The sequence below is a fragment of the Danio rerio genome, chromosome 22 (assembly GCF_052040795.2).
Source record: "Danio rerio strain M-AB ecotype USA chromosome 22, GRCz13ab, whole genome shotgun sequence".
NCBI lineage: Eukaryota > Metazoa > Chordata > Actinopteri > Cypriniformes > Danionidae > Danio > Danio rerio.
Window position 1 is genome coordinate 607501 of NC_141042.1, and position 23214 is coordinate 630714.

Consider the following 23214-nt stretch of genomic DNA (forward strand, 5'->3'; position numbering starts at 1 on the left):
CAGGACGCCTGTTTATTAAGGGTGTCACGATCCTCCAAATCCTCGATTCGATTACATTATCGATTCTAAAAGCACGATTCGATTCGATTATGAATTAATTAATTAATGACCAATTAATTATTTGTAGCCTACCGTTTAAACTACCTGACCTGCATGGTCTTTGTTTTACCCATAAACAAATCATACAGTAAATGAATAAAGGCAAGACACACACATAATTACCACCTGTCAATCACTTTTTCTGCGGGACTCGTGAATAGGCAGTGATCTGTGTCGTTATAATGGCGTCGGTAAAAAAGACGCACAACCAACAGGAACCAGCCAACAGTATCTGAGGTGTTCGCTAAAATGACTCAGTACAAGTGAGTGAAAGATTGAAGCAGTCCTCTGACTGCCTGGACCTGCTGTCTCGAGCGCATGGCTGTGTGTGCGTCTGTGTCTGTGTGGTCACGTGATGTGCATTTTCAGAGGTAGAGAGGAAGGAGGGCTGCTCAGAAATGCTACACGCCACTGTGGATGTCAAATCGTTCTAAAATGCCATTTAAAAACAAAGACAGTGTAAACAGGGTCTGAGTGTGAACTTTTCGCCAGCGGATTTGCAACGGGGGCGGGCGGAGGATCGCGATGCCGGTGTTGTCTATCGGACGAACCCTAATACGTACATAGCAGAGCTTGCAAAACTGTGTTTTTTGTGTCGACAACACGAACGTTGTCAACATAACTCACTGGAAATCCAAAATGCTTCCACACCGGCGACTTCATTGAAAGAGGAGAGGGTTTAAGCTCTGTCGACGGGTCTCCTGCTTCTGCAGTTTAACAAGCACTTCAACAAGCCTGTTTTTTTCCCGCTTGCAAGCCAAGCTGACGTGACATGGGGGCGTGGCAGCATCGACGATTCTATTTTTTGATTCGATAATCGAAATTGAGCATAAATTTCGATCGATTTCGATTAAAAATGGAAATCGTGACACCCCTACTGTTTATATCTGTTTTACTGAAGCTGAACATATGAGATGCTTATTTAAAGCTGTATCCTCAGTGTTTATATTAAGAGCTGCTCTCCATACTTTATGTAGCACAACAGCATTGCGTCATGTAATGAGAAAGATTTTAGATGTTAAAGTGAGTAAACAGTTCCTCTTTTAGGTAAGTTAGGATTAATGAATGTGTTTCTGCTCTGCTTAATAGCAGAATAATATGTGTTGAGAGATGTGTGTTGAGGAATTGTTATAACTCTTCTAGAAAGTCAAGTTTACACACAATCAGATTATTCTGCCTCGGGAAAAGCTCAGATGATGATGTCAGGGTTTTGGAGGTTTCTGATTGGCTAATTGACAACATGTGAGTTGATGTGAGGCACAACTGTAGAATAGTGTTGAAGGAAAAGCTCAAACACAACATGGGAAAATCAACAAGCCAGAATCAACAACAAAGCCAGATTACCATTAGCTGAATGACACTGGGAAAGACTGATGTGTGGAGACATGTCCTGTGCTCTGATGGAGCTAAGATTGAACTGTTTGGCCATAATGAGCAGTGTTACATCTGGAGGACAAAGGGGAAAGAGCACAAGCCTAGAACACCATCCCAACTGTGCAGTATGGGGGCGGCAGCATCATGTTGTGGGGCTGTTTTGCTGCAGGAGGGACTGGTCCACTTCACAGCATAGATGGCATCATGAAGACAGAACATTATGGAGAAATACTGAAGCAACATCTCAACACATCAGCCAGGACATTACAACTGGGCCACATATGACTCTTCCAAACAGACCATGACCCTAAGCACACTGCCAAATGAGTTCACATGTGCTTTAAGGTCAGCAGAGTGAATGTTTTGGAGTGGCCATCACAAAGCCCTGATCTCAATCCTATAGAGAATGTGTGGGCAGAGCTGAAAAAGCTTGTGCGAGCAAGACAGCCTACAAATCTGACTCAGTTACAGCAATTCTGCAAGAGGAATGGGCCAAAACTCCTGCAAACTATTGTGGAAGCTTGTGGAAGGAGACCCAAAACATCTGACCAAAGTTCTACAGTTTAAAAGCAAAGCTAAAATACCAAGGAAATGTGTGTAAACCTTTGACTGTCGAGAATTATTAAAACAACAAATTTTCTCTGATTATTCTGGCATTTAGCAAAAGTAAATCATTTAGGTGATCCTGACGGACCTAAAATAGTGAACATTTAGCATCATATAACATCAGACATATAAAACATGCCTATTTTCCTTTATTTAGAGTGCATGTACACTTCAGGTTTCAACTGTATGGACACATTTACTGACACACACACACAAACACACTCACTCACACACACACAGACAGATAGACTGACACTCTCGCTCACACACTCACCAATAACCCATATTTTTTTCCCCCTAATTATAACATTTATTTTTTTTACATCAATATATGTGTGTGTGTATATATATATATAGACACACACACACAGAGTCAGGTCCATCAATATTTGGACATGGCCACAGTTCCAGCATGTTTGTCTCTATACAGCATTAGAAGTGAAGTGATGAGGATGTGCTGTAGTGTCCGCTTTGACTCGAGGGTCTTTACATCCACATCAGCTGAACACTGGAGGAGGAACAGCAGTCTGCAGATGTGAAATCATCACACAACATCATCAGATCACTACTGCAGCGTTCATACTGGGAACACTGATGCCGATGTGAACTACGAGCAGAACAACGACAACTACAACCCCAGCTCTGATCTGGAGTTCATCATCAGCTGATCCATCAGTAGTTTATACCCTATTTTTAAAATGTCCTAATATTAATCATTTCACACCAATAATCAGAGCCGGAAACCTGACAGCAGACACAACAAACACCAGCAGAGGAACAGATGATGAAGATGATGATGAAGCTGCACTGACTAACTGGAGGAGGAATCAAGAACTAGAACACTGCTGCAGGGGAACCAAGCGCTCACACACACACACACACACACACACACACAAATATACACACAAAAATCTATCACAAACACACACTATTTATCATAACCAGGCAGACACTCGCACAAATAGTCTTTCTCACTCTACTTTTACACACACACACACACACACACACAGTCCAACACTCTTTAACACACACACACACTCGTATACAGTGTCTCACACACATAAACAGTCTCTCTCTCTCTCTCTCTCTCTCACACACACACACACACACACACACACAGTCTGCAGAAAAACAGTGTCGCTCTCAGTCTGTTTCTCACACACACAGACACTCTCTTACACACAAATAGACATACTGTCTCTCACACACACTATCCCTCTCTCTCTTTAACAGACAGACACACACACACAGACAGACTGACATACAACCACAGAGACAGACACAAATACTGACACACACACACACACACACAGACAGACAGACAGACAGACAGACAGACAGACAGACACACACACACACACACACACACACACACACACACACACACACACACACACACACACCTGGTTCTGCAGCAGCGCAGGTGTTGCTGTGGTTCTGTCGGATCTCCCTGAAGAACAGGATGGTCTCCTTCAGGTTCTTCTTCAGGAAGCCGCTGTGTTTGTTGTAGTGGTTGAAGGCTCGGGTCAGCTCCCGGGGCTTCTGCGGGTTCTCCATCCTGATCCTGGACCGGAACCGGAACCGCAGTCTGCGTCACATGCCCGAGCACAGAGATCCCGAACGAGCCGAGGCCCGAACCGACACCACCGGGGCCGGAGAGAGAGTGTGTGGTGTGTGTGTGTCAGCGCCTCAGCACACACTCACACACTCTCAAACACACAGGAGCGCGCGCGCTACCGTTAACTGACGCTCGACGGCCGCGGTTCGGCTCCTCAGCACACACCCGGAGGCCGAACCGGGTCGCGGTTTCTGCTCGGCGGCTGTTCGGCACCTCGTTCCCCGCCGGCGGCCGCAGATCATCGGTAATCGCGGGCTCTGCGCTGCTTCGGCTCGGAACGGTGCACTTTTTCAGCACAAATACGGGAGTTTAGCGCTGCCAGCCGCCGCCGCTGCCCGTGCATTTGGAGAGAGGGACGGTCGCTGGGCGGGGCGAGGCTGCGAGCGGTGCACGCTGGGAAATGTAGTCTTCTTGGCGTCACAAACGCACGCGTAGTAATCAAAGCGTAGTTGTTTTTTTCATTTTATCTCTATTTTTTAACATTCATCTTTTGTAAGAACTTTCACCTCTCTGTTCTTATAAACGTTTTTATCAATTAAAATAAACTGACAGATTTTTCCCCTTTTTTAAGGATCAGTTTCACTCAGGCGCCATTGTTGTTTTGATTGTCAAGTAGCTCTCATAAACTGAACACGTCATACACGTGCAGCATTTCCATTAAATCACACTCATGTGTACACAGTGATGATGAAAGGGTGTTTATAAACTGCAAACCGCTCCTCACACACACACACACACACACACACACACACACACAAATATGTAATTTGCAATGGCACATAAACAGCAATGTTTAGCCTGCGAATCTTCATGTGTAGGTTGTGTACAGCTAAAAACAAATGTCAATTGATCACAATATAATGATTTTCTGTAAGGCTAAGAGATAAAACAGCGTAAACAACATTCGCAGTACATACTTGAAGTGTAGTGTGGCACATCTGTTGCGTTTACAGTGTCCCGGCGCCCTCTAGTGACGCAAACTCTTCTACATTACCTTGTTACACTGTTAAACGAAAACTGTTTATATGAGTACATTTGCATTATATTATACAATGTATAAGTGCATTTCTTCATCTTAAGCAAAAAAATAATAATAAATAAATAACCCAGAAAAAATATTTAATAATAAATGAATAAATAAGAATATTATATATATATATATATATATATATATATATATATATATATATATATATATATATATATATATATATATATATATTATTTTTTTATGTATTTTTTTAAAGTGGAAAAAGGTCCAAATGCAATAGGTAATAAATGCCATCAGACCTTTATAAAATAAAAACAATAATAAAAATGTAATTTTTTCGTAATACAATAATGTGATTTTCTAATAATTAATTAATATTTTCATAATTAATGACAAATGAAATATTGTTGTAAGAGAAGACAGTTATGAGCCGTGGCCTTTTTGGCAAAACTACCAAGTAAACAAGCTACTTCGGGAATTTCCCTTTGATACACACCTACTGCACTTTCACTTTAATTAGTCAAACTGAATAAAGAAATGGGAAAGTTTTACAGCCGCACACTTTAAAGTCAACACAAGCGCCTTATCAGATAAACTAGACGATATTTGTGATCTTTGTTAATTATTATAATCGCGCGTCACTTCAATAAGATATAAAGTCAGAGACAAAAAAATAGGAGACACGCCCACCTGTAGATACACAATAAGGGGAGGGGCGGGCACTTACGGTCAGCACCACGCCCCCACTGTACTAGTGTCTCATATGCTGCTGCGCGCCGGTGTGTTCGCGACGGCAGCGGCTCATGGAGAGTGTCGGTGCCCCGGAGGCGCCCGTAAAACGGCAGGCGGTGAAGAGACACCACCACAAACACAACCTCAAACACCGCTACGAGTTCCTGGAGACCCTCGGAAAAGGCACCTATGGCCGGGTCAAGAAGGCCATGGACCGGTCCGGCACAGCGGTGAGCAATAAACACCACATACACAACACTGAGGTAAAGTTACTTTACATTTACACATTCGGACTTTCTCCTTAAAATAATCTAATTTCACTAAAATATTGTTTTGCAGATTGATAATCATATTAGCAGCCGATCATAGTAGTGTTCAGTCTGCTTCGAGTCTTACCTGTACTTTCAGACCGAATATTCAAGGGACGATGGTAAACAATAGACAGCATGCCACAAGTTATCACTGCCCGAATATAAAATCAGCTTTACCTCCGTACAAACACACACACACCGCGTTAAATGTGTTTCATAATATCTATTATATATTACCTGATTAAAAAAATCAATAATTTTTCCGTGTTTTCCTTCAGACTAATGTCAGTTAGAGTTTATATTTATCGTCATATTTTAAAGAACACGTTACATTCTATTTAACTTTACGTGTCTAGGTGTTTTCTAAATGCTTATTAACTGTCATGTGAAATCCTTATTCTTTAACTTGCACAGATTTGACACCTTATTTACACTGTATAAAATGGTCGGTTTTTGTCGTTAATCCAACCGTTGGATTCAAAAATTCAGTTAAATTTAAATGACACTTTTAAACCCAACGGTTGGTTTTGTCCATATGAAAACCAGAATGAAAATACTATTTAAGTGTCTCCGATTCATCTAAATACTTATTAATTGTGAAGTGAAATAATTATTCTTTGACTTAAACCACTATTCTGTACACATTTGACAGTATTCATCTTATTTACACTATAAATAAAAAAAAATTAAATGTTAAATTTAAATGACACTTTTAAACCCAACGATTGATTTTGTCTGTATTGACCAAACATTGGGTTACTTACAACACTCATTAAAATAGAATGAAAATGCTATTTAAGTGTCCCAGTCTTCATCAAAATACTCATTAATTGTCATGTAAAGATTCATTCTTTGACTTAAACCACTAGTTTTTACAGTTATTCATCCTATTTGCGCTGTATAAAATGCTGGGTTGTTGTAACCGTTAGTTTAATTTAAATGACATTTTTAAACTGAACGGTTGGTTTTGTCCATATTTGACCAAACATTGGGTTACTTGCAACACTTATATTAAAGTGGAATAAAAATACTGTTTAAGTGTCTCAGTTTCTTCAAAATACTTATTTATTGTCATGTGAAATCTTCATTCTTTGACTTAAACCACTAGTCTTCACACGTTTGACAGTATTATTCATCTCTTTTAACTCTATAACATGCTGGGTTGTTGTAACCGTTGGATTAACTTTTTCAGTTAAATTTAAATAACACTTTTTAACCCAATGGCGAGGAGACACAGTGGCTCAGTGGTTAGCACTGTGGCCTCACAGCAAGAAGGTCGCTGGTTGGAGTCTTGGTTGGGTCAGTCGGTGTTTCTGTGTGGAGTTTGCATGTTCCCCCCATGTTGACATGGGTTTCCTCCACAGTCCAAACACATGTGCTATAGGGTAATTGATGAACTAAATTGGCTGTACTGTATGAGTGTGTATGGGTGTTTTCCAGTTCTGGGTTGCGGCTGGAAGGGCTTCTGCTGTGTAAAACATATGCTGGAATTGTTGGCGGTTCATTCCGCTCTGGTGACCCCTGATGAATAAAGGGCCTAAGCCGATGGAAATGAATGAATGAACTCAGTGGTTAGTTTAGTTCATATTTGACCAAACATTGGCTTTTACAACATGTATTGCAAACATGAACACAATTAAATACTATTTAAGTGTCTCAGTTTCATCAATATAATCATTAATTGTCATCTGAAGTCATTATTCTTTGCCTTAAACCACACATTATTATTCTTTTTTATTCAAAAGTATTTTATTTCAACAAACAAAACCATTACTGCATCCAAAATGGTGAAAAGCCTTGGAGTAACGATTGATGACCAACTAAACTTCTCTGACCACATTTCTAGAACTGCTCGATCATGCAGATTTGCACTCTATAACATCAGAAAGATCCGACCCTTCCTATCTGAACATGCAGCTCAACTCCTTGTTCAAGCTGTTGTTCTCTCCAGACTGGATTACTGCAACTCTCTACTAGCCGGGCTTCCAGCTAACTCTATCAAACCTCTTCAGCTGCTCCAGAATGCAGCAGCACGAGTGGTCTTTAATGAAGCTAAAAGAGCACATGTCACTCCGCTGCTCATCCGTTTGCACTGGCTGCCAGTTGCTGCTCGCATCAAATTCAAAGCTCTGATGTTTGCTTACAAAGTGACTTCTGGCCTAGCACCTTCTTATCTGCACTCACTTCTGCAGATCTATGTGCCTCCAGAAACTTGCGTTCTGTGAATGAACGTCGCCTCGTGGTTCCATCCCAAAGAGGGAAAAAATCACTTTCGCGAACGCTCACGCTCAATCTGCCCAGTTGGTGGAATGAACTCCCTAACTGCATCAGAACAGCAGAGTCACTCGCTATTTTCAAGAAACGACTAAAAACTCAACTATTTAGTCTCCACTTCACTTCCTAATCTGCAATTGCCTCTTTGAATATCACACTAACTGTACAAAAAAAAAAAAAAAAAATACTAATACTTCCCTTCTTAAGACTTTACAGACCTGAAACTTGCCTTTAGCACTTATTCATTGTTGCTCTTGGTTGTGTAAATTGCTTCCTTGTCCTCATTTGTAAGTCGCTTTGGATAAAAGCGTCTGCTAAATGACTAAATGTAAATGTAAAACCCGTCACACACATATACATTTAGGTTCTATAAAAATAAATAAAACATTTTAAGATAAAATACAAATAAATAATAATAATAAGTAAAACATATTTTACTCTCATATACAGTTGAAGTCAGAATTATTCGCCCCCGTTTATCTTTTTTTCCCAATTTCTGTTTACTGAATATCAGATTTCTTCAGCACATTTATAATCATGATAGTGTTAATAACTCATCTCTAATAACTGATTTATTTTTTCTTTGCCCTAATGACAGTAAATATTATTAGACTAGATATTCCTCAAGACACTTCTATACAGTAGTTAGCTGCTTTTCCACTATCGTGGAATAATCCAATAGCCTATTGTTTTATTCATGGCTAGAGTAAGAATTTGTCTACAGCTTTTTAGTTTATTGTGAAGACAAAAATAATTAAAATAGCAAAAATAAAATGATAAAAATACAAAGATAAAAGAGCAGCATTTTGCTAAATATAATAGTGCTTTATTTGCTTTAGATCCTGATATATACGTGTTGTTTCATATTCGTTTATTATTTCACTTGCTGCATTCGTTATTTTATCATTATAATCTTTTGATGTAAAGCCGCTGTGTAATTTAATTGATTGTTAAAAATGAAATAATTTAAGTGCTCTATCTTTTATAGTGAATGTGCCCGCTTACTTTTGACAAGGCCTGTCCAAAAATATACTTCTGCCACTGTCCGCTTGTTAAGTGTGACGTCACGCGAAGCGGCCTCCGGGTCCAAGCGCTCTATTCAACTAAATGGGGAGACATATGAAATGGTAATAATAAACGTTTACAAAGCGATTTAAGGCTTTCGAAAATCACGATGGCAGTATATATGTCCATGCCTGATATCTGATGGCCAGAAAGTGATTTTTTTTTAAATAAATTGTTACATGTTTGGTATTTGTTATGCAGCAAGCCCAGAGATTGTTGTGTACACTATGACTTTATGTAAAATTAACTTTAATGCGTGATAGGAATAAAACGTGATCATAAACGAATGATTTCTCCACTCAAATGAATGGCGGCTTGGACCCGGAAACAGTATACATACGTCACAAACACGTCATCACTTGACAAGCGGATAACACAAATGCACTATTATTTTATCTTTCTGTTATGTTCAGAGATTTTAAATATATTATTTATTTCCCCTCCAATCATGTTCAATCATCGCGTCACATTTTGGTCATTTTCCCTTTAAGTAAAACTTAGCCAGAGCTGCGCAACATATGACCTCTAAATAAATAAGGTGCTGTGACATGTATATTTAGCGCATCTATTTGATAAAGCGGGATAACGGTGCTTGGTCACGCGGTTGCTTTCGTTATTATAAACATGATAAAACTAGTTTCGGCTATTATTAAAGTTTAATCGATCAAAGGGAGCCGTTTACATTGTGTTACCAAGGCAACTACCCATGCAGTTAGTGCAATGTTTCAAAGAGCTTTGTCGCAGCACGACAGCGGAAAATGAGACCGTACCGTGCTGTCCGGCCCGGTTTGGCACGGAATGGAGCACTTCTGCTTAAAGAACGATTCAGCACCATAGTGGAAAAGCGGCTAATGTCAAATATAGACAAGGACACATTATTTAAACTGAAATGACCCTTTCAAACCCAACGGTTGGTTTGTTCAGATCTGACCCAACGTTCAGTTCCAACATCCCAGCATTTACTGACGTGTAGTTTAATCAGTGTGTGTGTGTTATTAAGGACAGAAGAAGTGTTGTTTCATTCATTTTGACATGTCTGTTGAGCTGAACTACTGACATTATATTTAGTTCTTTAAAACCTTTAATTAGAGGCTTAAACAACCGTTTACCTTTAATAATACCACAGTCCTTCTCTAATCCCACATCAGTCGTGCAAACTTCTGAAGTATCGATCAGTCTTATTCACTATTGTTTTGACCATTCACTAGCACTGAGCAGAACTGAAAGGTGTTCTCTGAACATGATCAGGTTAACACACACTGCAGCACACAGGTCATCACACGCTGAAGGCTTTGTTCATCAATATGAAGAAATAAAGCTTTTCCTCATTCTTGTGAGTTTGTCATTGTTCCTGCAACGTTTCAGTGTGTGTGTGTAAGAGAGACTCATAGAGTGTGTTAATGTGTTAAATTGGCTGTGTGTGTGTGTGTGTGTGTGTGTGTGTGAGAGTGTTTGTATGTGAAAGTATCGATGTGTGTGTGTGTGACTGTAAAGTGTGTCAGTATGTGTGTGTGAATGAGAGTGTTAATGTGTTCAAAGCTGTGAGAGTGTGTATGAATGTGTCCTTGTGTGTGTGTGTGTGTGTGTATGTGTGTGTGTACGTGTTTTTGCACAGAGAGAGTGTTTTTGTGATTACTTTTGAATGTGTGTGTGTGTGTGTGTGTGTGTCAGAGAAAGTGTGTGTATTTTGTAACCACGTATGTGTGTGTGATACTGTTTTATGTATGTCAGCCTGTGTGTAGAGTGTGTTTATGTGTGTTCTGTGAGTGTGTGTGTGTGTTGTTCAAGTGTGTGTAAACACTAAACCTGTTCTGAGGATCCGCCCTCCTCTATAGCCCCTTTCACACAGTGATACCGGTAAATATCTGGAAAATTTCCGGAAAGACTTTACCGGTATATTGAAAAAAGTGCTGTTCACACAGGCGAGGACGTTACGGAAATTTTCCGGAAAAGAGCATTCACACATCCATTCCAAAATACCGGTAAATTCTGACATCATTCACCACAAATGAGCTTTAAACGGCTGCGCTTGTACTTGTAAACATTTGACTAAATTACAAACTCTGTGGATGATCAATATTGTGAACAACTTTCGCAGGATCACTTTCGCATGTCGAGATGTTCATAATATGTACGTGTGCTGGCGCTCACAGGCTGTTTCACAGGCACACGAACGTAAACAAACAACGGCTTATCATAAGCATCTCATCGATGATTATTTACACAGTTGGCATTATGAAGAACATATAAACGTGATCTGACTAACTTCTAGCAGCTAAATGTGTCTGGAAAAATATTCAAAGGCTTTTATCCTCACAAACCGCGCGGACGTAAATGCGTCTGACTGTTGTGATTGGCTAAAGCAGACGTCTCACGTCAGCACGTTCTAGACGTGCACGCGCTTATTACGGGAATCTTCCTTCTGCGTTCACACAGCGCAGCATTCCGGCAAATTGCCGGTAATGTTACAACTTCTCTTTCCGGAAAATAGCCAGAACGAATTTACCGGTATTTTCAAAAAGGACCTGTTCACACATACAACCTTTCCGGAAAATTGCCGGCAATTTTCCGGAAAGGTCTGTATGTGTGAAAGGGGCTTATATCTAGATTCTCCCGCCGGCAGTTCATTCTCTCTCACACACACACACACACACACTCTCACGCATACCTCTATTGTCTCTCGCCCCACAGATACAATGTCTTTAGCCCCTTTCACACAGTGATACCGGAAAATATCCGGAAAATTTACGGAACGACTTTACCGGTATGTTCAAAAAAGCGCTGTTCACACAGGCGAGGACGTTACGGAAATTTTCCGGAAAAGAGCATTCACACATCCATTCCAAAATACCGGTAAATTCTGACATCATTCACCACAAATGAGCTTTAAACGGCTGCGCTTGTATTTGTAAACATTTGACTAAATTACAAACTCTTTTGATGATCAATATTGTAAACAACTTTCACAGGATCATATTCGCATGTCGAGATGTTCATAATATGTGCGTGTGCTGCCGCTCACAGGCTGTTTCATGGGCACACGCAAAGCTTGAAGGTAAACAAACAACGGCTTATCATAAGCATCTTATCGATGATTATTTGCACAGTTGGCATTAAGGAGAACATATAAACGTGATCTGACTAACTTCTAGCAGCTAAATGTGTCTGGAAAAATATTCAAAGGCTTTTATTCTCACAAACCGCGCGGACGTAAATGCGTCTGACTGTTGTGATTGGCTAAAGCAGACGTCTTACGTCAGCACGTTCTAGACGTGCACGCGCTTATTACGGGAATCTTCCTTCTGCATTCACACAGCGCAGCATTCCGGCAAATTACCGGTAATGTTACAACTTCTCTTTCCGGAAAATAGCCAGAACGAATTTACCGGTATTTTCAAAAAGGACCTGTTCACACATACAACCTTTCCGGAAAATTGCCGGTAATTTTCCGGAAAGGTCTGTATGTGTGAAAGGGGCTTTTGATCAGCATGGCACGCACACACACACATTTTTTATTTTTGCCTTTAGACTCTTGACTTTCAGACGGCACCCATGTTTCACCGTCAGAAGAGTTGCACAATCAGTGTGTGCAGAAGAACAGATCTGATTATAAATGCTGTAAAGGGCAGTGATTCTACAGGATATTTTATTGAACTATTCTCACATTTATATAGAATAAAACAGGTGGAATTATCCTCCTCAAACTCATGTCTAATAAATCAACACAACTGATCATCTGAAGAAGACCTCTCCATAACTGTACACACAACTTATCAACACTTTAACACAGACATGTGTGTATGTGTGAGTGTATTTGTGTAACTGAGTGTGACACTGTTTGTGTGTGTCTGTGTGTGTGTGAGAGATTTTGTGTGCGCTTTTGTGCATGCAAGTGCTGGGTGGAGTGTGTGTGTGTGTGTGTTTTGTTATTCATCTAATGTATTGTAAGGACAGTCGTCTGCAGCCTTTGTATGTGTGTGTCTTTTGCATGTGTGTCTGTGTGTGAAATCAGTGTGTATTGTAATCGTAACTGGCAGGAAGTGATGTCATATTTGCAGAATCTCAGCAGTGATTCAGAAACGCAGAAATATTGACTAACAGACAGATGATATTGTGGCGTAATGCTGTCATTAATGTCGCTATTAATGCTATTATTATGCTGTTAATGCTATTATTAATGTCACTATTAATGCTGTTAATATTGCCGTTATTAATGTCGCTATTAGTGTCGCTAATAATGCCATTATTAATGTTGCTATTAATGCCGTTATTAATGTCGATATTACTGCTGTTATTACTGCCGTTAATAATGCCATTCTTTATGTCGCTATTACTGCCGTTATTTATGTCACAATTGCTGCCGTTATTACTGCTGTTATTACTGCCGTTAATAATGCCATTCTTTATGTCGCTATTACTGCCGTTATTTATGTCACTATTGCTGCCGTTATTACTGCTGTTATTACTGCCGTTAATAATGCCATTCTTTATGTCGCTATTACTGCCGTTATTTATGTCACAATTGCTGCCGTTATTACTGCTGTTATTACTGCCGTTAATAATGCCATTCTTTATGTCGCTATTACTGCCGTTATTTATGTCACAATTGCTGCCGTTATTACTGCTGTTATTACTGCCGTTAATAATGCCATTCTTTATGTCGCTATTACTGCCGTTATTTATGTCACTATTGCTGCCGTTATTAATGTTGCTATTAATGCCGTTATTAATGTCGATATTACTGCTGTTATTACTGCCGTTAATAATGCCATTCTTTATGTCGCTATTACTGCCGTTATTAATGCCACTATTACTGCCGTTATTAATGCTGTTATTACTGCCGTTAATAATGCCATTCTTTATGTCGCTATTACTGCCGTTATTTATGTCACAATTGCTGCCGTTATTACTGCTGTTATTACTGCCGTTAATAATGCCATTCTTTATGTCGCTATTACTGCCGTTATTTATGTCACAATTGCTGCCGTTATTACTGCTGTTATTACTGCCGTTAATAATGCCATTCTTTATGTCGCTATTACTGCCGTTATTTATGTCACTATTGCTGCCGTTATTAATGTTGCTATTAATGCCGTTATTAATGTCGATATTACTGCTGTTATTACTGCCGTTAATAATGCCATTCTTTATGTCGCTATTACTGCCGTTATTAATGCCACTATTACTGCCGTTATTAATGCTGTTATTACTGCCGTTAATAATGCCATTCTTTATGTCGCTATTACTGCCGTTATTTATGTCACTATTGCTGCCGTTATTAATGTTGCTATTAATGCCGTTATTAATGTGGCCATTAATGTCGCTATTAATTCCGTCATTTATGCTGTTATTAAAGTCGTTATTAATGTCACTATTACTGCCGTTAATAATGCCATTCTTTATGTCGCTATTACTGCCGTTATTTATGTCACTATTACTGCCGTTATTATTGTTGCTATTAATGACGTTATTAATGTCGATATTACTGCTGTTATTACTGCCGTTAATAATGCCATTCTTTATGTCGCTATTACTGTCGTTATTAATGTCACTATTACTGCCGTTATTAATGCTGTTATTACTGCCGTTAATAATGCCATTCTTTATGTCGCTATTACTGCCGTTATTTATGTCACTATTGCTGCTGTTATTAATGTTGCTATTAATGCCGTTATTAATGTGGCCATTAATGTCGCTATTAATTCCGTCTTTTATGCTGTTATTAAAGTCGTTATTAATGTCACTATTACTGCCGTTAATAATGCCATTATTAATGTTGTTATTAATGCCGTTATCAATGTCGCTATTTATGTTGTTATTAATGTCGATATTAATTCCGTCATTAATGCTGTTATTAATGTCTCTATTAATGTTGTTATTAATGTCGCTATTAATGCTGTTAATAATGCCGTTATTAATGAAGCTATTAATGCCGTTAATAACGCTGTTATTAATGCCATTAATAATGTCGTTATTGATGCCGTTATTAATGTAACTATTAATGCCGTTAATAAAGCTGTTAGTAAAGTCACTATTAATGCAGTTAATAATGCCATAATTAATGTTGTTAATAATGCCGTTATTAATTCCATTATTAATGCAGTTAGTAATGCATTATAAATGCCGTTAATAATGCTGTCTTTAATGTTCTTATCAATGCTGTTATTAATGCCATCATTAATTCTGTTATTAATGCCATTGATAAAGCGTCATTAATTCCATTATTGATGCTGTTATTAATGCCATTAATAATACCGTCATTCCGTTATTAATGCTGATATTAATGCCATCAATAATGCAGCTATTAATGCTGTTAATAATGCCATTAAAATGCCATCATACCGTTATTAATGCCATCAATAAAGCTGTTTTTAATTCCGTTTTTAATGCCATTATTAATTCCCTTATTAATTGCGATATTAATGCCGTCAATAATGCCGTCATTAATTCCGTTGTTAATGCTGATAATAATGCTGTCAATAATTCTGTTATTAATGCTGTTAATAATGCTGTCATTAATGCCGTTAATAATGGCATTATTAATTCCGTTATTAAAGCCGTCAATAATGCAGTTCAAAATGCTGTTATTAATGCCGGTATTAATTCCTTATTAATGCAGTCAATAATGCCGTTGTTAATGCTGTCAATAATTCTATTATTAATGCAGTCAATAATGCTGTTAATAATGCCGTTATTTATGCTGTCAATTATGCTATTATTAATGCCGTTAATAATGCATTATTAATTCCGTAATTAATGCAGTCAATAATGCCGTTAATAATGCTGTCATTAATGTCCGTTATTATTTCCGTTAATAATGCCAATATTAATGGGGTCAATAATGCTGTTATTAATGCCTTCAATAATGCTATTATTATTGCTGCTATTAATGCCGTCTATAATGCTGTTATTAATGGCGGGAATAATGCCGTTATTAATGCTGTTATTAATGCTGTTATTATGACTGTCATGTCATTATGCTGTGATTGTGGAGACGCAGGGACGCAGTTTTCTCTTTAACCTGATTTGACATGATTGTGTTTCTGCAGTATTTGAGTGACACAGATAGGGAAGTGTGTGTTTTCAGTTCTCTATAGTCAGTGTTTGTGTGATTCTCTGTGGGTTTTCCCTCATGCTGGCGAGGGAAATATGGGGTGTTTCCTCTTCCGCTGATAAGAGCAGTCTGATGAGCTGTTTATAACTCAGCGCAGACACTCACTGTTTACTCCGAGCTCTTACTCATGCAGCTGATTCACACTTTCACAGCAGCAATATCACTCTCAATATTCAATTACTCACTCCTGTCTTATTTCTATACCTTTTCTAATATTTCCCACAGTTTTGCAGTAAAAAGGCAAAATTTATTATCATTTATATGTAAAAGTCTGATGGGATTTTACTTGGAGAAATGGCTTTTATTGTAACTATTATATTTGTAATATTCTGAATTATTGTCATAAAGATATTTTATATTTAGGTGTCATGCTTTTAGCCATTATCTTGTTTTGTTTTTTCTTAATTTCTACTTTATTCCATTTACAAAATACAACATCAAAAGTGTTTTAGTTTTTTAGGAAGACTCTTCTTCATTTATTATTTTGATGTTTTTTATTTACCGTGCACTCTCACAAATTAAGTATCTTTGTTTATTTTTCACAAGTATTCTCTGTGTTTTGTTGTTTAGAGATATTTCTTTGTTGTCTTTTATGGAGAATCAGGTTTCTTTAGTGTTTTCAGGAATAAACTTGGTTCTGTTTGTGTTATTTTAGAGATCTTTTGTTTAGTTTTGTGTGTTTAGAGGGATTTTCATCGTGAACAGAGTCTCTTTGGTGTTTTCTGGGAAGTGTCCGCTGGTCTGTGTGTGTGTGTGTGTGTGTGTGTGTGTGTATTGTAATTCAGGAGTGATTTTTCAGGTTCTTCAGGTCAGTGTTTTGGCTTTAAGGCTCTGGAATGTCGGTTGTTTTTGTAGCTCTGAAAGGCTGAAGGCGTTCAGCTTTAACGTTTGCTCTGCCGGTGACGGGCCTGAGCGGGTGTGAGATTCCTGAGCCTGTGTGTGTGTGTGTGTGTGTGTGTGTGTGCTGGGTGGAATACTTATAATCAGTTACTGATTTCAAATTAAACTGCAATGTGAAGTCTGTAATATAATATCATGTTTAGTTATGTTGATGTAATCTGAGTACTTTTGGATTACTTTTATATTACACTTACATTACATTTATATTATTTTGTAGATTACATATAGATTACTTGTGCTTCTTTGTAGTTTACTTTTAGGTTACATGTAGACTACTTTTGTGCCCTTTTGTAGATTATTTTTACATGACGTGTGCCCATTTGTAAATTACGTTTGGATTACATTTGTGCACTTCTGTAGATTACATTTAGATTACTATTGTGCTCTTTTGTAGATTACATATAGATTAATTTTGTTCCCCTTTTGTATGAATTTTGTAGATTACTTTAAGGTTATATATAGATTACTTTAGTGCTCTTTTGTAGATTACTTGCATTACATTTGTGCTCTTCTTTAGATTACATTTAGATTACTTTTGTGCCCTTAAACTGCTTTTAGATTACTTTTGTAGATTACTTTTTAGATTGCATATAGATAAATATAGATTTTGTGCTCTTCTTGTAAATGACTTTTGTAGATTACATATAGATTACTTTTGTGCTCCTCTGTAGATTACATTAGGATTACTTTTGTGCCCTTTTGTAGATTACTTTTACATTATATTTGTGCTCATCTGTAGATTATATTTAGATTACTTTTGTGCTCTTGTAGTTTGCTTTTAGATGACTTTTGTAGATTATTTTTAGGTTACTCATAGATTACTTGATTCAGATCACATACAATCCATAACTACCCAAGTGTGTGTGTGTGTGTGTGTGTGTCTGTGTGTGTTTTTGAGGGAGCAGTGCTGATTGTGGAGGGGTCGTGCTGTTCTGACGTCAGTGAACAGGGTTGCATATGAAGGCTTGTGTTTGTTGTCTTTGTGTCTTTTGTGTGTGTGTGTGTGTGTCGTCAGGCATGTTTAACATTCCTCAGGCGGTTTGAGAGCGTCAGACGCGTCTCTACGGGTCACCAGGGCCAGCAGATGGACAAACATGCACACACACACACACACACACACACACACACACACACACACACGGGTTAGTTTTAGTGGTTTGTACCATAGTCGTAATATATTGTACACTGTAAACACACTGAAACCTGTGAAGACTTCTGAATGACAAAAGACCCCCATTAGTATGACTTCAAAGCATTTTACATTACAAGGACAAAAGGATGTCCTCATAAACCACCTCAGTGTTGTAATACCTAGATCACACCACTGTCATTACACACATTATATGATTAAAATAATATTTATGTTTTAATCTTCAATAAATAATCTAATCCTGCCATGAGACTATTGCCACTGCTCAAACGGTTTAGCGCTCAGCCCTAGTCTAATGATCATTTTCTGTTTCTCTTATGAAGGGGTAGTCGGGTAAAATGACAGTCAGAATGGAGTAAATACTACATAATATCAGTTATTATGTGTCACATGTTATGGAAACTGGTGATGAGGTCTTCAAAAGTATGGAAATACTAGCTCTTAATAGGTGTTGAATTTCATGTGTATACCCTTTTGTTATTATCTATCGTGCCGCCCTAACACACACACACACACACGCACACGCGCGCGCATCACTGCTGTGTGTGATGATAATGTCATTATTGTTATCTGTCAGTCGGTGACGGCACGTTTACAGTAAGCAGGAAGTATTGTTTATGCGTAAATGATTAGTGTGAAAATATCACTTTCATTCCGGCAGGGTTATGCAAGATGAATGATTCACAGCTCTACTGATTATTATCTAGACTTTCTACTGAAATACTGATCCGGCAAGTTTAAAAACAGGAGACATGAATGACATCTCTAAATTAGGCTGATATTGCCAACATGATCTATAATTAATATCAAATAAATACAGATCTTCCTATACGCACTCTTCAAAACAGCATTGCCAGATGAACAGCATCACCAATTCTGGATTATGGGGACTTCCTCTACAGATCGGCTTCATTAACTCTCCTCCACACTCTGGATGTTGTCTATCGTGCAGCAGTTGTTTGTGTTACTGTTTAATTCTCAGCACTGTCTGCTGTATTCTCTATTTTGAATTTTCCTTCTCTTCAATCACGTTGACTAATTCATTGGTTCTGTTCATTAGCAAAACTCTTCTGGGGAAACTCCACTATATTAACAGTCCCTTCTTAACATTCAGGAAACATGTGGAAATCTGCGCTCTGATGGTTTTAATACGCTCGGCAGGCCCAAAGTTGGCTCTTCATTTGGCCGCTACCCTTTTCGGTTTTCTGATGCTTGAAATCATTCGCAGCAGAGCGTAAAGCTCAACACTTTACTTCCACTATCATCTTTGAAAACCTCAGCTCAGTCAATAGTTCAAGATTTCTGTGCTTGTTTTTAGTTTCTCCCTGGTTTTTTATGTTATTATCTGCGTTTGTGAAAGGGTTATGCTGTGTTCACACCAGACGCGGAACGCGCGGATAAATCGCACTATTCATGTGTAAATAGCCGCGTGAGTTTACTCGCTTCATTCACGCATTAAATCCGCTTCATTCAAGCTTCAAATGAACTTCAGAATAGACGCGGATTCACGTGATGGGCGGGGCTTGTGTCTGTCGAATAGTGGAATAGTTGGCGGTTCATTCTGCTGTGGCGACCCCTGATGAATAAAGGGACTAAGCTGAAGGAAGATGATTGAGTGAATGAATGATTCTACTGTATTAATGATGAAGGAATCATTAATTATAGGCTGTTGAATTATTAAACACGTGTGATATTACTGACGGTGTGTTATATGATGTGTGTTTTGTCGGTCAGGTGGCCATTAAATCCATCCGTAAGGAGAAGATCAGAGACGAGCAGGAGCTCACACACATCCGGCGGGAGATCGAGATCATGTCGTCTCTCAGCCACCCGCACATCATCAGCATTTATGAAGGTAACACACACACACACACACACAGACACACACACAGACACACACACACAGACAGACTCACACACACACACACACACAGACAGACTCACACACACACAGACACACACACACAAACACACACACAGACAGACTCACACACACAGACACACACACAGACACACACACACACACACACACACAGACAGACTCACACACACACACACACACACACACACACACACACACAGACAGACTCACACACACACACAGACAGACTCACAGACACACACACACAAACACACACACAGACAGACTCACACACACACAGACACACACACACACACACACAGACAGTCTACGCTGGCAGACACACACACTCGCATCTGCAATCTTAAATACACACACACACACTGATGTCTGCGCTCACAAATACACACACATACACACTCACTCATTCACATCTGTGGTCGCAAACACACACACACAACTGCACTCGCAAACACACACACACAACTGCACTCGCACACACACACACATTTCTGTGCTCGTAAACACACACACTGGTTTAAAGATGTGTGTGTGTGTGTTTTTGTGTCTATGTGAGTGTGCATGTGTGTGTATGCGAGTGCATTACTTCATGTGTGTGTGTGTCTGTGTGTGCTTTGCATGTCTGCATCTGTTTGTGTGTGCGCATATGTGTCTGTGTGTGTGTGCTTGATTATGTGGTTTACGAGGACAGAAATGTGTGTAAGCTTGGTGTTTTCGTTAAGGTGGTTTATGAGGACATGTCTTGTGTCCTCCTAATCATATTTAACAAACTCTTTTTGTCATTCAGAATCTGTCGCGTGTGCGTGTGTGTGTGTGTGTGCGTGTGTGTGTGTGTGTGCGTGTGTGTGTGTGTGCATGTGTGTGTGTGTGTGTGTGTGTTGGTTTAGGGGAAGTGTTTATCTGTATAAAACACATTACGCCTGTGGAGAGTCCTCATAAATCACTAAAACCAACATGTGTGTGTGTGTGTTTCAGTGTTCGAGAACAAGGATAAGATCGTGATCGTGATGGAGTTGGCCAGCAGAGGAGATTTATTCGACTACATCTGTGACGCTCAGCCGCTGGCAGAGACGCAGGCCAGACACTTCTTCAGACAGATCGTCTCTGCTGTACACTACTGCCACAGGGTCAGACACACACACACACAGACACAGACACACACACACACACACACACACACACACACACACACACAAACATAGATATATTTATAATTTCTTGTCCATTTTCATGTTTAATTAATTCAAGTACAAAATCACCTAAATAAAGGAATATTACTCAAATCTATAGACTAATGGATCTATAAACTATATATGTATAAATAAAGGGCAAAAATCTCATTTTTTTGTTTTACAGTTTAGTTATTTTTACTAAAAGAACACAAAACCTGAAATAAACTTCACTATAAACTATAAAGGCTAGTAAAAAATAGATAAAAACAGCCAAAACAGCAAACGTCCAAGCCCAGTGTTGTCTGTAATGTCTCTCTGTGTTCTGTTTAGTGTTAATTACACCACAAAAATGAGCAAAACTGACTTTAAAAACAATACAAATTACAAAAGTCACAACTAAACGGCAAACTGAACAACGGCAAAATGAAAAATGTTAAAAAACGCATCTTTAAAATCAATCATACACTAGTATATTAAAGGTTTGCCACCGTGCCGCTCTCCATCAAAGGTTGGCGTAATATATTGCAATATCTTCAGTCACTCGAACACTAACCTCAAATATTCAGTCATTCTCCTTCAGCTTAGTCTCTTATTTATCTGGAGCCGCCACAGAAGAATGAACCGCCAACTTATCCAGCATATGTTTTACACAGCTGCAACCCAATACTGGGAAACACCCATTCACACTCATTTACACACACACTTATACACTACGGCCAGTGTAGTTCATCAGTTCCCTATAGTGCATGTGTTTGGACTGTGGGGGAAACCGGAGCACCCGGAGGAAACCCACACCAACACGGGGAGAACATGCAAACTCCACACAGAAACACCAACTGACCCAGCCGAGACTCAAACCAGAGACCTTCTTTCTGTGAGGTGATCATGCTGCCCACCGTGATGCCCAACAATCAATCAAACACTAGTATACTAAAGGTTTGCTCTCTGTGTAGTGTTTCACGTGTGTTATTGCTGTAGAACTACAGACTGTGTGTGTGTGTGTGTGTGTGTGTGTGTGTGTGTGTGTGTTGCTCCTCATCTTCAGAGAGCTCTGCACTGAGCATCAGCAGGACATCATGTGAATGTTTCTCATGCTCTGCAGAATCTCCCAGAAGCCCTTTGTGTGCTGAGGAGGGCCAGACAGAGAGATTGCATAACACACACACACACACACACACACACACACATCAGCCTCCGCATGCCTGAACACACACAGAGACACGCTTGAGCTTCAGACGCACACACGCACACACACACACACGCACACACACACAACTGATGCTCTGATAGAGACAAAGAGTTTTAACAGCTCAACGGTGTCAGTACAAGCTCACACACACACACACACACACACACACACAACACAAATATATATATATATAGTCAGAATTATTCGCCCTCCTGTGACTTTATTATTACTGTTTTGTTATATTTGCCAGATGATGTTGAACAGATTCAGGAGTTGTTCTCAGTGTTTCCTCTAATATTTGTTCTTCTGGAGAAAGTCTGATGTGTTTTATTTGTGCTAGAATAAAAGCAGTGTTTAATAGTGTTAAAGTCATGTTAAGCTCAATATTATTCACATCTTCAGCAATATTAGTGTTGGATTGTCTCCAGAACAAACCACTGTTATACAATGACTTGCCTAATTACCCTAACTTTACCCTAATTACCCTAGTGAAGCCTTTACATGTCACTTTAAGCTGAACACTAGTGTCTTGAAGATCTAGTCTAATATTATGTGCTGTCAGCATGACAAAGAGAAAATAAATCAGCTTTTGGAGATTATTTATTAAAACTATTATGATTAGACATGTGCTGAAGAAATCTGCTCTCCGTTACACAGAAATTGGGGGAAAATAATATGCAGGAGGGCGAATAATTCTGACTGAGATTTAAAATGAGAAATCATTCTGCTAGTGTGAA

At 38.9% G+C, this 23214-nt stretch overlaps 5 protein-coding genes across 7 annotated transcripts in view; 4 read left to right on the forward strand and 1 right to left on the reverse strand.

Annotated features, from left to right (window-relative positions):
* The window catches only part of dstyk (dual serine/threonine and tyrosine protein kinase), a 39598-nt gene extending 35537 nt beyond the window's left edge, over positions 1 to 4061 (reverse strand). For 2 of the 3 annotated variants that reach the window (XR_015521098.2, XM_087302521.2), the window contains exon 1: positions 3483 to 4061. Coding sequence is in view for 2 of the 3 variants with exons in the window: in XM_087302521.2 (XP_087158647.1) it covers positions 3483 to 3636 (154 nt within the window). In the remaining variant the exon portion in view is untranslated. 3 annotated transcript variants of the gene reach the window in all.
* zgc:112334 overlaps positions 1 to 23214 on the forward strand; it is a gene marked incomplete at its 3' end in the record, with an annotated part of 817035 nt that overhangs the window by 428690 nt on the left and 365131 nt on the right.
* prkar2ab (protein kinase, cAMP-dependent, regulatory, type II, alpha, B) overlaps positions 1 to 23214 on the forward strand; it is a 773085-nt gene that overhangs the window by 384742 nt on the left and 365129 nt on the right.
* The window catches only part of celsr2 (cadherin, EGF LAG seven-pass G-type receptor 2), a 223612-nt gene that overhangs the window by 96393 nt on the left and 104005 nt on the right, over positions 1 to 23214 (forward strand). The window lies entirely within an intron of this gene.
* nuak2 (NUAK family, SNF1-like kinase, 2) overlaps positions 5467 to 23214 on the forward strand; it is a 28929-nt gene continuing 11181 nt past the window's right edge. The window contains exons 1-3 of the mRNA XM_087303463.1: positions 5467 to 5650; positions 19969 to 20089; positions 21092 to 21243. Coding sequence (XP_087159589.1) covers positions 5492 to 5650; positions 19969 to 20089; positions 21092 to 21243 — 432 coding nt within the window. The 5' untranslated portion in view covers positions 5467 to 5491. The remainder of the gene's footprint in view (positions 5651 to 19968; positions 20090 to 21091; positions 21244 to 23214) is intronic.